At 44.4% G+C, this 12,844-nt stretch overlaps 1 protein-coding gene across 1 annotated transcript; it reads left to right on the top strand.

The window, feature by feature from the left end:
• The first annotated feature begins 688 nt into the window (after positions 1 to 688).
• Positions 689 to 5,140, top strand: Pin4 (peptidylprolyl cis/trans isomerase, NIMA-interacting 4). Its single transcript, XM_057759723.1, has 4 exons — positions 689 to 800; positions 2,916 to 2,989; positions 4,024 to 4,143; positions 4,967 to 5,140. Exons 1-4 carry the CDS (start codon positions 758 to 760, stop codon positions 5,123 to 5,125), a joined length of 396 nt encoding a protein of 131 aa, XP_057615706.1. The 5' UTR covers positions 689 to 757; the 3' UTR covers positions 5,126 to 5,140.
• The last annotated feature ends 7,704 nt before the right edge of the window (positions 5,141 to 12,844 follow it).

The raw sequence follows: 12,844 nt of genomic DNA on the forward strand, positions 1-12,844 counted from the left end.
CATCTCCAGAGCCTGGTTTGATCTCCCTCCCCCTTTTTGTTTTGTTTTGCTTTTTGACAGATTCTGGCTCAAACTTTTGATCTTTTTGCCTCAATCTCCTTAGTGCTAGGATTACATGTGTGTACCACCATGCCCAGCTTTCATAATGACTTCTGCCACAGGCAATGGAATGATATAGGCTTAAAAAATTCTGCCTTTTGTACCCTGTCAAATTGTACCCTATTGCTGCAAATAATAATAATTATTATAATTATAATAAATACGAGGAGCCATTAGGGAATATAGGCCTGTGTCGGTGAGAGGACTGGAGAAAGGGGCCATCACCTCACTTCTCCCTTTTCCCTTTGTCTGGCGTCCCTAAGGCGTTACTAAGAGCCCACGCCAAAGAATTGCAGTAGCTTAAGGCTCGCATTGCGCACGCGCGGAGGAAGCGTGGGTGGGGACGAGAGCGATCTTAGAGCGGGTGCAAACGAGGGCGTAGAAAAATAATGACGAGCACCAAGGCGGGGCTTTCTCGCTTAGCTCAGCCTTCGTCTCCGCCTCTCCGTTTAACTTATTGGTTAAACGTTTCAGGCCCCCGTTGGTCAAGGAACCAAAGGTCTGGGTCTGCCCCAAGCTATGCCTGCCTCCGGAACCGCGACAGAAATGGTTGATTGTGAAGCTGCTTACAGGCACTGTTTAGGACATACTCTAGGGGCCTGAAGGGGCTTTTTTCTTAGCACCGGAAGAGTTGAGAGTTCAACCGCAAGCCTAAGAGATGCCGCCGAAGGGGAAAAGTGGTTCTGGAAAAGGGGGGAAAGGTAGAGCGGCCGAGACAATCAGAGAGCGTGGGGTGGGTTAGGAGAAGGGCGGGAGTGTTTCCGGCAGCTATGGGTGTCATAAGCCTGGCAGCAAGTGACTAGCCCCCCCACCCCCCCAGAGCCGCTATGGTTTGTTTGGGGTTGTTCCGGTAAATCAGAAAATATAAGTACGCGAGGGGCGCTGTGGTTCAGGGAACACATGGGTTTCAGTGCAGGGACCATCGTGGCGGGGAATAGCTTGTGGGGATGGTTCCTCGAGACCTAGAACTGCTGTTTTAAGAGTTTATTACCACTAAAATGTGATCCGATTAAACGTCAGCAGTAAAAGGAAGTCCACACTGTGGTCCTTAAGGGTCTCTTTAACAACTAAATTATGACGTGCCCTCCCCTGACCCCCTTTGAGGAGGGACTCGTTTCTTGAAGACGAGTGTTGGACACCGCTGTGCTTTCAAGCTAGAAAAATAAGACACAACTCTTATTCTTCCTCATCCCTGGAAGTAGTGGGGAAGATAGTAGCCAGAAAGTACCGTACTGAATTCAGTACTGAGAGAGGGATATTGTAGAAGGTGGGAAGAAGAGAAATAACTGGGAGCTACTTCAGGCAGGCCAAGATAGAGCAGCCGCAGTAGGGTAAATCATACCCGACCCAGAGAGTCCAGCCCCAAAAGCACCGATGGGAAACAGCACAGTTTGTGTAGCATAGCACTGCTGAAGTAAAACTTCAAGACAGATTATCGAGTGGGGAAATTAAAGCAGCAGACTAAATCATTGGGGGTACTGTGTGTGATGTTAGTAAAGGTCGTGGAGGGTCAGGAATCCCGTAAAGAAGTCATTTCAGTAGTTCTTGGAAGAGATAGAGGTGGCCCGAATTCTTTGGTTGTGGGAACCCAGAGAAGAGACAATGAAGTGCTGTAGAGCGATGGCCCGGAGGTCCCAGAAACCACGCTGTGTTTAAAGAAAGAAATATGAGAATGGGTGAGGTGCCACAACCGTGCTACAGCACAGGGTGGCTGAGGCAGGGGGATCTGAGTTTGCGGTCATCTGGAGTACATAGAGCACCAGTATCGAAACAAATAACCAAAATAATTATGAAACTAGAAGGATACGTGGGGAGTGAAGGAGGAGGAGAAGGGCATTGCCCCCATTTTGGAGATCCTCTTTGGTTGTCCTTCAGCTGCTTAGCTCCTGTTCATCCATCTCCCATTCCCTGGCTAACTAAAATATCTGTCCGTTTCCAAATTCCCCTTCCACAAGTTTTCACCTGCTGGTTCTCAAGAAGTGATCTGTCTTTCTCACTGGAATGTGGGTTCCTTGGTGGCAGCTATGAACCCTGTTCACCTTGTACCCCTCAACACCTGGAACTCAGGAATTATTTAGGAAGCATTTGTTCAACTGAATACTTAATCCAGGGGGGGGTAGTTCTTAGACATCTTGGCCTCTAACAGTGTGCTGCCTATGTGTGTGTGTGTGTGTGTGTGTATATATATATATATATATATATATATATACATATATATAATGTTTTTTATTTATTTTTGAAAAAGAAAATCTTTTTCATTATACATACCAATCCTTTCTGACCCAAAACTTAACAGTAGTAAGATGTGCTTCTAATGCTTGATAACTTGAATGGCAAAAACTTGCCAGGAGGCCATCAGAGAGGCATTGTGGTAGACTGCAAACATTTGGGCATAAATACATTCTTTACTTTGTAGTATCTTTATTCTCGGAGAGTTTGGGTGTTCGAATTGCAAGTGTCAAACACTGGCACAAAAGATAGTAGAGATTATGTAACTTTCTATAATGGCAGTGCTCGGTGTTCTGCCGTTGGAGGGCAAGATTTGGGATGGGGTCAGAGGATTTGGAAGAGGCTTCTGGAGCTCATTCATCATGCCCACATTCATCTCTTTGTCTGTTTTCTGTGAAGTGTTTTGTAGGGCGCATTTCCTGTTATTAGAGATGAGTCACCGGGGAAGGTAACTTGATTGTGTGACTCACCATGGAGCCTTTTGGAGCTTGGGGATGTAATGGAAAGATCACCTTGTATTATGAGTTGGACGCATCTAAAATGTCAAAGTAATTTGAAATGAGTACCTGTCCTCTTTTTTTCTAAAGGAGGTGCCGCTTCTGGGAGTGACAGTGCTGAGAAGAAGGCTCAGGGCCCTAAAGGTGGTGGCAGTGCAGTAAAGGTGAGTTAGCTCCCATCCCCCCCTTTCCATGCTAAGTATTAAGGTGGCTAGCTGTGTGGATGCATGGAAAAGACCGTTAGTAACTTGTTCTTATGTAAGAGGCTTAACACTAAGGGTAAAGGAAAGAAGATAGAAAACTGGAAGCCAAAGACCAATCTCATTTTTTGTTGTTTTGGGTTTTTGTTTGTTTGTTTGTTTGTTTGTTTTTCAAGACAAGGTTTCTCTGTGTATCAGCCCTGGCTGTCCTGGAACTAACTCTGTAGACCAGTCTGGTCTCAAATTGACAGAGATCCGCCTGCCTCTGCTTCCTGAGTGCTGGGGTTAAAGGTGTGCGCTACTGCCCAGCTCAGTCTCACTTTTAAAAGGTGGAATTTTCGCACTTTTAGTACTGTTCTTTAAAGTGTGTTAACTTAGGGACTGGGGTGCTAGCTCAGTCGGTAAAGTACTTCGAAAAGGACCTGTTTTTGATCCCCAGAACCCATATAAAAAGCTGGGCATAATGGCATACATTTAAAATTCCAGCATTGCTAGGTAACCGGCCTAGCATAATTGGAGAGTTCCAATCCAGTGAAAGGCCCTATCTCAAAAGACAAAAAGGGATTGGATGGCACCCTAGATTATCTTCTGGCCTCCACACACACTTGCACACAAATTTGTTACCTTGACCATGCAAATGTGGGTGGAGATAAGTCAGCAAATAATTACTTGAAGCCCTTAACCACCCAATCCCAGAGGAATGTCTGCAGACAGAACTGTACTACTATAGCTATGTAACAAGAAGTTTCATGTTTAAAAAAGCATAGATTTCATTGCCTCTGCCTACAAATTCAATGTTATTAATAAAATAACTTGTAGGATGTCAGTGATATGAGTTAATGTGTTGTTTTGTAGTTACCTGGAATAATTCAGATGTTCAGTGATATGAGTTAATGTGTTGTTTTGTAGTTACCCGGGATAATTCAGATGTGACTCTTGCACCAAGAAGAATCAGTTTCCTTTCCAAAACACTAACTAGACATGCTTTTCCCTTGTAGGTCAGACACATTTTATGTGAAAAACATGGCAAAATCATGGAAGCCATGGAAAAGTTAAAGTCTGGAATGAGATTCAATGAAGTGGCCACACAGTACAGTGAAGATAAAGCCAGGCAAGGGGTATGTTGCACTTATCTGTCATTTGAATGTTCTGTTGTCATGCTAGAGCAGTAAGGGTAGCATGCAGAAAACACTGAGTTTGAGCCACCACACTGCAGAAACATTTTCTCCACAAAGGAAATACAAAAGCAGGGATTATTTTCTATGTTCTGTCATTAATGTAGCCATATCTTTGTTTTGAGAAAAGTAGAAATGTCTAGCTTGTGGGACTAAGGATGTAGCTACATAGTAGAGCATTTGTGTGGCGTGTGTGAAGCCCCAAACTTGATCCCACCGATTGTAAGTTCTGAGAAGGTGCATAAGAATCATCTGTGAAGCCGGGCGGTGGTGGCGCATGCCTTTAATCCCAGCACTTGGGAGGCAGAGGCAGGCAGATCTCTGTGAGTTCGAGGCCAGCCTGGTCTACAAGAGCTAGTTCCAGGACAGGAACCAAAAGCTACGGAGAAACCCTGTCTCAAAAAACCAAAAAAAAAAAAAAAAAAAAGAATCATCTGTGTAGAAGGGGAGATGGGGAAGGGGATCTGCTATGTGAGACTTGTCCTTTTGAAACCAAGCACCAAGGACAGAGTCACCTATGTCTAAATGTAGGCGTGACCTACCTTTCACAGACCACTTCAGAATACAGCAGTATCGTGAGCACTTGTCCCCCATCCAGTCTTAGACTTCTTGCTCCCATTTGTCCCTGGTGAGACAGCTCCTCCATAGTCCAGATGAATAAATACAACCTAGTGAGCCACTGTCTTCATACTGGGAACTCTCTGAAGCTGCATTAGAACTATTCTCTTTAAGGCCACTTGATACCATATGCCTTTGGATTTTTCAGGGTGACCTGGGTTGGATGACCAGAGGGTCCATGGTAGGACCGTTTCAAGAAGCAGCATTTGCCTTGCCTGTAAGTGGGATGGATAAGCCTGTGTTTACAGACCCACCGGTTAAGACAAAATTTGGATATCATATTATTATGGTTGAAGGAAGAAAATAAAAGCACATGAAAGACTGAGTAAATGTTTTATATTTCGTTTATCTCCTTAAGTGGTATTATGAAATAATCCTCATATCCTGTGAACTGTCCTGGGTACCAGTATGTTCTGCAGTCACTTTCACTTATCAGTTCTCAGTGATGACTCATGCAGACTCCTTTAACTTGAGTTCCCATTTTCCCCAGACTAACTTTGACCGTCAGTGTGTCCCATAAATTAACTCTGAAACCATCTTCAGAGGAGTCAGATTTTAGGCCCCTGAAAACCTTGGGCACCTAGTAGGCGAATTAGCACATTTAAAGCATAATTCAAGTTAGTTAACTGATCTGCCAGGACAGGTGTCACTAGCTCCATTGTCTTAGTAGAATACATGGCAGCCAAGCAGCCATCTAATGTCAACTTTCTCCTTAAGATTATTTTTATGATTAAGGTGTCTGTGTGTTTGTGAGTGTGCATATGTGTGTAAGTGCCCGTGCAGGACAAAAGAGGCCATCAGATCCCGTGGAGCTTGGTGTGTAGGTGGTTGTAAGCCACCTGACATGGGGAACAGGAAGCAAACTGGTCCTCCGCAAGTGCAGCTAACACTTTCCTGAGCCGTGCCTCCTGTTTCTCAACTTTCTCTTCAAATAAATGTCTGTCAAAGGAGGTACCTGGGGGCTTGCCAGATGGCTAGCAGGTTAAGGTACCTACTACCAGGTCGGATAGCCTGAGTTCAGTCCCTGAGACCCACATGGTAGAAGAGAACTGGTAACCATAACTTGTCCTCTGCCTTAGGTTTTCCGTTGCCGCGGTAAAACACCATGAGCATAAGCAATTTGGGGAGGAAAGGGTTTCTTTTGGTTACGCTTCCACACCACACAGTCCATCCTTGAACATCAGGGCCGGAAGCTGGAGGCAGAAACTAGGAGAAGTGCTAGTCGCTGGCTTGCTCCTCATGGCTTTCCCAGCGTGCTTTCTTAGAGAACACAGGACCACCAGCATAGGGGTGGCATCACCCACAATGAATCAGGCCACCTCATGTCAGTCGTCAATGAAAAGTGCACCACAGGCTTGCCCACAGTCTGAACTAGTGGCGGTATTTTCTCAACTGAAGTTCCCTCTTCCCAAATGACTCTAGCTTGTGTGAATTTGGCATAAAACTAGCCAGCACATCCTCTGACCTCCACATGCATGCTGTGGCACAGGAGGAGGGACGGGGCACACACACACACACTAAGTGGTATAATTTAAAATTAGGGGAAAGATACTTGGCTCTCCTATGAAGTTTTCTATACTAGACTACGCAGATATTCTCCAGTTGCTGGCTAAATGAACAGGAGTCAGCATAAAAGCACTTCCTTCATGCTCCTTGCATGCTGTCCTGGTTGGGTTTTGTTGGTTTGTTTTGTCAGATTGCTTTGTAGGCAAGTCTGTGGGACACTTCTTGATTAATGATTGATGTGGGAGGGCCCAGCCTACTGTAGGCAGTCTGGACAGGTGGTCCTGGATTATATAAGAAAGCAAACTGAGGGGTCTGGACCCCGACAGCTCAGCAGTTAAGAAAGAGCACTTGACTGTTCTTCCCAAGGTCCTGGGTTCAATTCCCAGCACGCACTTGGCAGCTCATTACTCTAACTCCAGTTACAGGGGATCTGGCCTCCTCATACATGCAGGCAAAACCACCAATGCACATAAGAAAAAAGAAAGCAAACTGAGCAAACCATGAAAAGCAAGCCAATAAGCAGTATTCCTCCATGGCTTGCTACTTCAGTTCCTGCCTCCAGCTTCCTGCCTTGAGTTCCTGTCCTGACTTCCCTCAGTGAAGGAGTGGGACCTGACAGCTGAAAGATGAAATAAACCCTTTCTTTCCCAAGTTGCTTTTGAACATGGTGTTTTATCACAGCAATAGAAACTTAACTAACACATATGGATTGCATTAGGATTCTTTCCATGGCTAATATTCTGTTATCTAAAGACTGTGTGTGGGAGAATGTTCTGTGTCGTGTGTATGTGCATGTGGAGGTTAGATCTTCTTCTGGAGCTGGGCTTTGTTTGTTTTGAGAGGGAAGAGTCTCTTACTGGCTTGGAGCTCACCAATTCAGCTCGGTTGGCTGGTCAGCCAGGGATCCTCTTTTCTTTATCTTCCCAACCCTGGGATTGTAAACTCTTGTCGCCACACCAGGTTCTGGGGAATGAACTTAGTCTTCATGCTTCATGCTTGTATAGCAAGAACTTCACTGACTGAGCTAGCTATCTCCCATATATATATAGTTGTTTTTTTTTTTTTTTGAGACAGGGTTTCTCTGTAGCTTTGGAGCCTGTTCTGGAACTTGTAGACCAGGCTGGCCTTGAACTCACAGAGATCTGCCTGCCTCTGCCCCTGAGTGCTGGGATTAAAGGCATACGCCACCATCACCCGGCATAGTTAAATTATATTTATTTATTTATTTTGTTTGTGTATTTATATTTTATATGTGCTATAGCAAGTATGTGGAGGTCAGAGGACAACTTACTCATCTGGTTCTCTTTCTCTCATATGGGTCCTGGGGATCAAACTTAGGTCTTCAGGCTTGGCTGCAAGTGCCTTTACCCATGGAACCATCTCGGTAGTCCATTATGTCTATATTTAAATTTTTTAACTGCTGTATTTATGACATATAAAAATGTGTCATGAATAAAATACCATATTGCTTTAGAAATAAAAATTTACCAACTGATTTGTTTGTTTGTTTGTTTTATTGAGACAGGGTTTCTTTCTGTAGCTTTGGTTCCTGTCCAGGAACTTGCTCCCTTGACCAGGCTGGCCTTGAACTCACAGAAATCCACCTGCCTCTGCCCCCGGAGTGCTGGGATTAAAGGTGTGTGTCACCACCACTCGAGTTCTGAATTCCTGCCATTTAGCAGATGTGCCACTATGACAGAACAGTGTTCAAAGTAATCTAGGTATGATGCTATGTGCTTTAGTCCCAGACTCTTGGGGCTTAGCTTGGGGGCTTTTGAATAAGGCCAATCTAGAACTACATAGCAGGTTCCAGGCCAACTTGGGGTATAATAATAGCATTGCTCTGTCTCAACACACAAATCAGAGCATCAGAGCTCAGCTAAGATGCAAAGAAAGTACTTATTGAAGTAGTTTCACATACGATACTACTACCTTATACCACTTTCATGTAGCTCAGTAGCAGAGCACTTGCTTAGAATAAGCAAGGCCATCTCCAGTTCACTCTACCCCCAAAAGAGTTAATAATCTCACATACATGTTTATAACAACGAATAATGAAAATAAACTCTGGAAACCTTGAAACTTTGAAAAGCTTTATAGTACCTGGTCTTTTCCTCAGGACATTGGCTTACTCAGTATATTGTGAATCCGTTGGGTGGATGTCATCCCCAAAGGGAAGTCAGGAAAAGTGAACCAGCAAAACGAGATTCTATGGCTTGCGGAGCAATTAAAGCTGGCCTGGGAGTAAGTAGGGAGGAATGGGCCTCTTAGGCCAAGTATCTCTTTGGGAGTTAGCCATTGACTGGTAATTACAATCTGGAGGAGTTGATGAAGGAAACATTTGAGGAGTTTAAGGCCGGGTGTGGTAGCTCATCCCTTTAACCTCAGCATTTGGGAACCAAAGGTTGGCTGATCTCTATGAGTTCAAGGTCAGCCTGGTCTATATAACAAGTTCCGAGACAGCCAGGGCTACACAGACAGGCCCTGAGTCGAAAAACAAAATTGAAGGTTGACAGATTTAACCACAGCATGGTGGGTACATTTAATTAAGACTTTGTTTCTTTCACCAAGGACCTCATTTATAATAAAATAATTGCAAAGTAAAACCAAATTGAGATTGTACTTCTTTATCTGGTAAAGCTCAAGACATTTAACATGACTGGGGAGTGTATGAGGGGAGTGGGAATGTGAATTTTAACCTCTCTGGAGAGTAATTTGGCAAAATTATCAAATTTAGAAATATACCCATTGATCCTGGAACTTATTGCCTAAGTGTAATCTAGCATAAAAGCCACAAGGATATTTGTGACAGCATTATTTGGAAGGAATCTAAACATTCATCAGTGGCGTACCACGAAGAGATTAAAGTCAGGTGTGTTACAGCGTGTGCAGCAAACTAGCCCTAGGGTAGGAAAAGTGTATACGAAGAGTTTGGGGTATGCATAGCTCAGTGTTTACATTTGCCTGGCATGGGAAAGGCCCTGGATTTCATCCCCACTGCTGCAAAACAAATGTAGACAGTCTCTGGGGGTGCCATTTAGAACTGAGGGGACAAAGCAGGTTAAAGCTCAGTGGTTAAGAGCACTGGCTGCTCTTCTAAAGGACCCAGGTTCAACTCCCAGCACCCACATGGCAGCTCATCACTGTCTAACTCCAGTTCCCAAAGTTCTGACACCTTCACACAGACATGCAGGCAAAACACCAATGCATATGAAATACAAATAACTAACTTAATATATAATTATTGGGCATGGTGGCAAACACCTTAATCCTAGCACTTTTTATCGTAAATTTATTCATTTAGTTATTTTACATACCACCCAGTTTCCCCTCCCTCCTTTCCTCCCGTTCCCCACCCCAATTCTAGCACTTTAATCCTACACAGAGACCCTGTCTCAAAAGAAAAAAAAACAATTTACCTCAGGCTTCTTGGTGGCACATGCCTTTAATCCCAGCACTCCGGAGGCAGAAGCAGGTGGATCTCTCTGAGTTCAAGGCCAGCCTGGTCTACAGAGTGAGTTCCAGGACAGCCAGGGCTGTTACATTGAGAAATCCTGTCTCGGAGAGAAAAAAAAATGAGAATTTTGACTTCATACCCTTAAATTTGGATTTTGTTTTTGAGACAAGTTCTCACTATATAGCTCTGCCTGACCTGGAATTTGCTAGGTCAGGCTAGCCTTGAACTCACAAACCTGCTTCTGCCTCCCCAGTGCTGGGATTAAAGGCCTGCCTCGACACACCCAGGTAGACCAGGGAACTTAAATATTTTGTGACATGAAATCCTTTGGCAGTGTGTAAAGGCTGTGTATCCTTTCTCAGAGCTGAGCGTTGTTGATTTTTAATTTTTTTTTAAAGATGAGATCTCTCATTGTGAAGCCCTAGTTGGCCTGGAACTTGGATTGGCCTACCTCTGCTTCTCCAGTGCTGGAATTAAAGGTATGTGCTACTATGCCCTATATTCGAAAGTTCTTTTTGTTGTTGTTTTAGGTTTTTATTTTGTATGTGTGTGTGCCTCCTGAGTTTATGCATATCGCAGGCATGCAGGTACCCTCAAAGGCCAGAAGAGGGTGTCCGGATCCCCTAGAGCTGGAGTTGGGCAGTTGCGAGCCACCTGATGTGGATGCTGGGAACAAAACTTGGGTCCTCTGGAAGAGCAGGAAGAGCTGTTTCTCAGAGTTTTGGTTAAGTGCATGCATATCTACATAAGATAGAGGGCTGAAGAGGTGGCTTAGCAGTTAAGAACTCTGGCTTCTCTTTCAAAGAACCCACGTTCAATTCTCAGCACCCACACGGTAGCTCACAATTGTCTGTTACTCCAGTTCCAGGGGATCTGAAACCCTTTTCTGGCACATTGTGCACAGATATACATACATGCAAAACACCCATACACATAAAAATAGATAACTTTTTTTAAAAATACATAAGATTACAAGACTGTCACATATGCTGAAATACAACTGAAAGTTTAAAATTATAGTATGTATGTGTGTATATTTCATAGCAGCAAATAGCAGATCTAAAAACTACTTATATGGGGCTCAATATAGTATGTATGTGTGTATATTTCATAGCAGCAAATAGTAGATCTAAAAACTACTTATATGGGGCTCAAACTCAAGACCTCCTTACTGCTGGCAGGCCTGTAAAGGCCTGCATTGCCACACTCAGTTTATGGGGTGCTAGGAACCAAAGCTAGGGTCTTGTGCATGCTAGGCACACACTCTACCGACAGAGCTACATCCCCAGTCCTGTCTACCTGCTTCATGAATTTTGGGGCAGGGATTTTTTTTTATTGTTTTGTTTTGCTTTGAGAGGGTCTCACCAGTGTAAGCCTGGCTGGCCTGAAACTCTTTTGTAGATCATCCTGGCTCAAAACTTACAGAAATCTGGTTCCTCTGCCTTCTGAGTGCTTCAGGGATTAATGGCATGTGCCATCAGCTGGGCTTGTTTTTTTTTTTTTTTTCTTTTTTTCGCAGGGTTGTGGGACAAGACCTCACTGGATAGCCCGGGCTGGCCTGGCATGTTTTCCCACTACTACCTCCTCAGCTTTAGACTTGAGACACACTAACAGGTTTTATTTTGTTCTATTTTTGAGTCAGGGTCTTATATATCCCAGGCTGGCCGTAGCAAAGGATGACCTTGAACTCCTTACCCTCCAGCCACATCCCAAATGCTGGGATTACCAATGTGCAAAGGTGCCATCACACCAGTCACTCTTAGAAAAGTGCACAAGCCTAAGAAGCTGCAGGCTACCCTGAGAACAGTGGGGGATGCAAAGGCTCTGTGTGCCACATGCAGCTAAGTAGGAACAGGGCTCAGGCCATCATGGGTGATATAGGGGCCAGAGCCCAGAGTGCAAATGCCTTTGCTGTCCCCTTAAATCCTGAATGTGATGTGTAGAGGCCAGAAGCTGGATATTTGGACAAGTATTTCCCCAGGCTTGGAGATCAGTAGCAGGACCTGCTCGTTTCAGGGGACCTAGGAAACTGCTTCTGTGAAGTCACTGATTGTAGTAGGAGCTGTAGGGCTGCATCCTGCCACCCGGCTAGCTTTATACCCGAAATAATTACACACAAACTGTATTCTTTTAAACACTGCTTGGCCCATTAGTTTTAGCATCTTACTGGCTAACTCTCGTGTCTTGCTTTAACCCATTTCTAATAATGTGTGTAGCACCACGAGGTGGTAGCTTACCAGGGAAGATCTTAACCTGCATCTGTTTCGGGTGGGAAAATCATGGCGACTGACTGACTCGGCTTCTTTCTCCCAGCATTCTGTTCTGTCTACTCCGCCTACCCAATTTTCTGTCCTATTAAAGGGCCAAGGCAGGTTCTTTATTTAACCAATGAAATCAACACAAAACAGAAGACTCTCCCCCATCAACTGATAAACTCTGTAGCAAACTGAACTGGCCTCAGGGGTCAAGCCCAAGCTTCTTCCTCTAAACAGGACCTTTGTAGTTTTCTGTGTGGAGCATCTGAATGGGGACAGTGTCCTGTCCTCATTTAACAACCTTGGTGGGAATAGGTCCTCAACAAATCTGTTAAATGACTCTTTGTTTCCAGAGTGAACTGTTTATTGAACAGTTGTCAACCAAACTGGATTCTTCTAGACCTTGGGAATACATTTAGTGCACAAAGTGAATCTCTGCATTCATGGAACCTACAAGTGGGGTAATAGTTAATCCACAGCGTGGGGGAAGGCGCTCTCCTAGGATTAGGGTTGGAAGCTTTAAATAGGGAGGGGAGCTATGAAAAATTAGTCTGTTCTTGGCTCCTGGCACAGTTCCTAAAACCCTGAAAATCTCCTGAAAGGTGTGTTTGCTGGTGCAATGACTGGTGGCTAGACAACCCCACCTCCTGTTCCAGCTCTGGGAGGGGAGGCAAGTAGCCATGAGACCAAGGTTTCATTAGAGGGGTGGAGCTGCCCAACCTCAAGGGTTATAGACTTAATCACTAATATCCAACTACTTAATCAAGCTTGCTTATCTCATTAACCATCCAAAAATACCCTAACACAG

The sequence above is a fragment of the Chionomys nivalis genome, chromosome X (assembly GCF_950005125.1).
Source record: "Chionomys nivalis chromosome X, mChiNiv1.1, whole genome shotgun sequence".
NCBI classification, from domain to species: domain Eukaryota; kingdom Metazoa; phylum Chordata; class Mammalia; order Rodentia; family Cricetidae; genus Chionomys; species Chionomys nivalis.

Excerpts from the sequence above, each read along its gene's own strand:
- Pin4 (XM_057759723.1), top strand. The coding sequence starts at position 758 with ATGCCGCCGAAGGGGAAAAGTGGTTCTGGAAAAGGGGGGAAAG. Across the intron at positions 2,990-4,023 it reads GTGGTGGCAGTGCAGTAAAG|GTCAGACACATTTTATGTGA; the intron begins GTGAGTTAGCTC and ends TTTCCCTTGTAG. Across the intron at positions 4,144-4,966 it reads AAGATAAAGCCAGGCAAGGG|GGTGACCTGGGTTGGATGAC; the intron begins GTATGTTGCACT and ends TGGATTTTTCAG.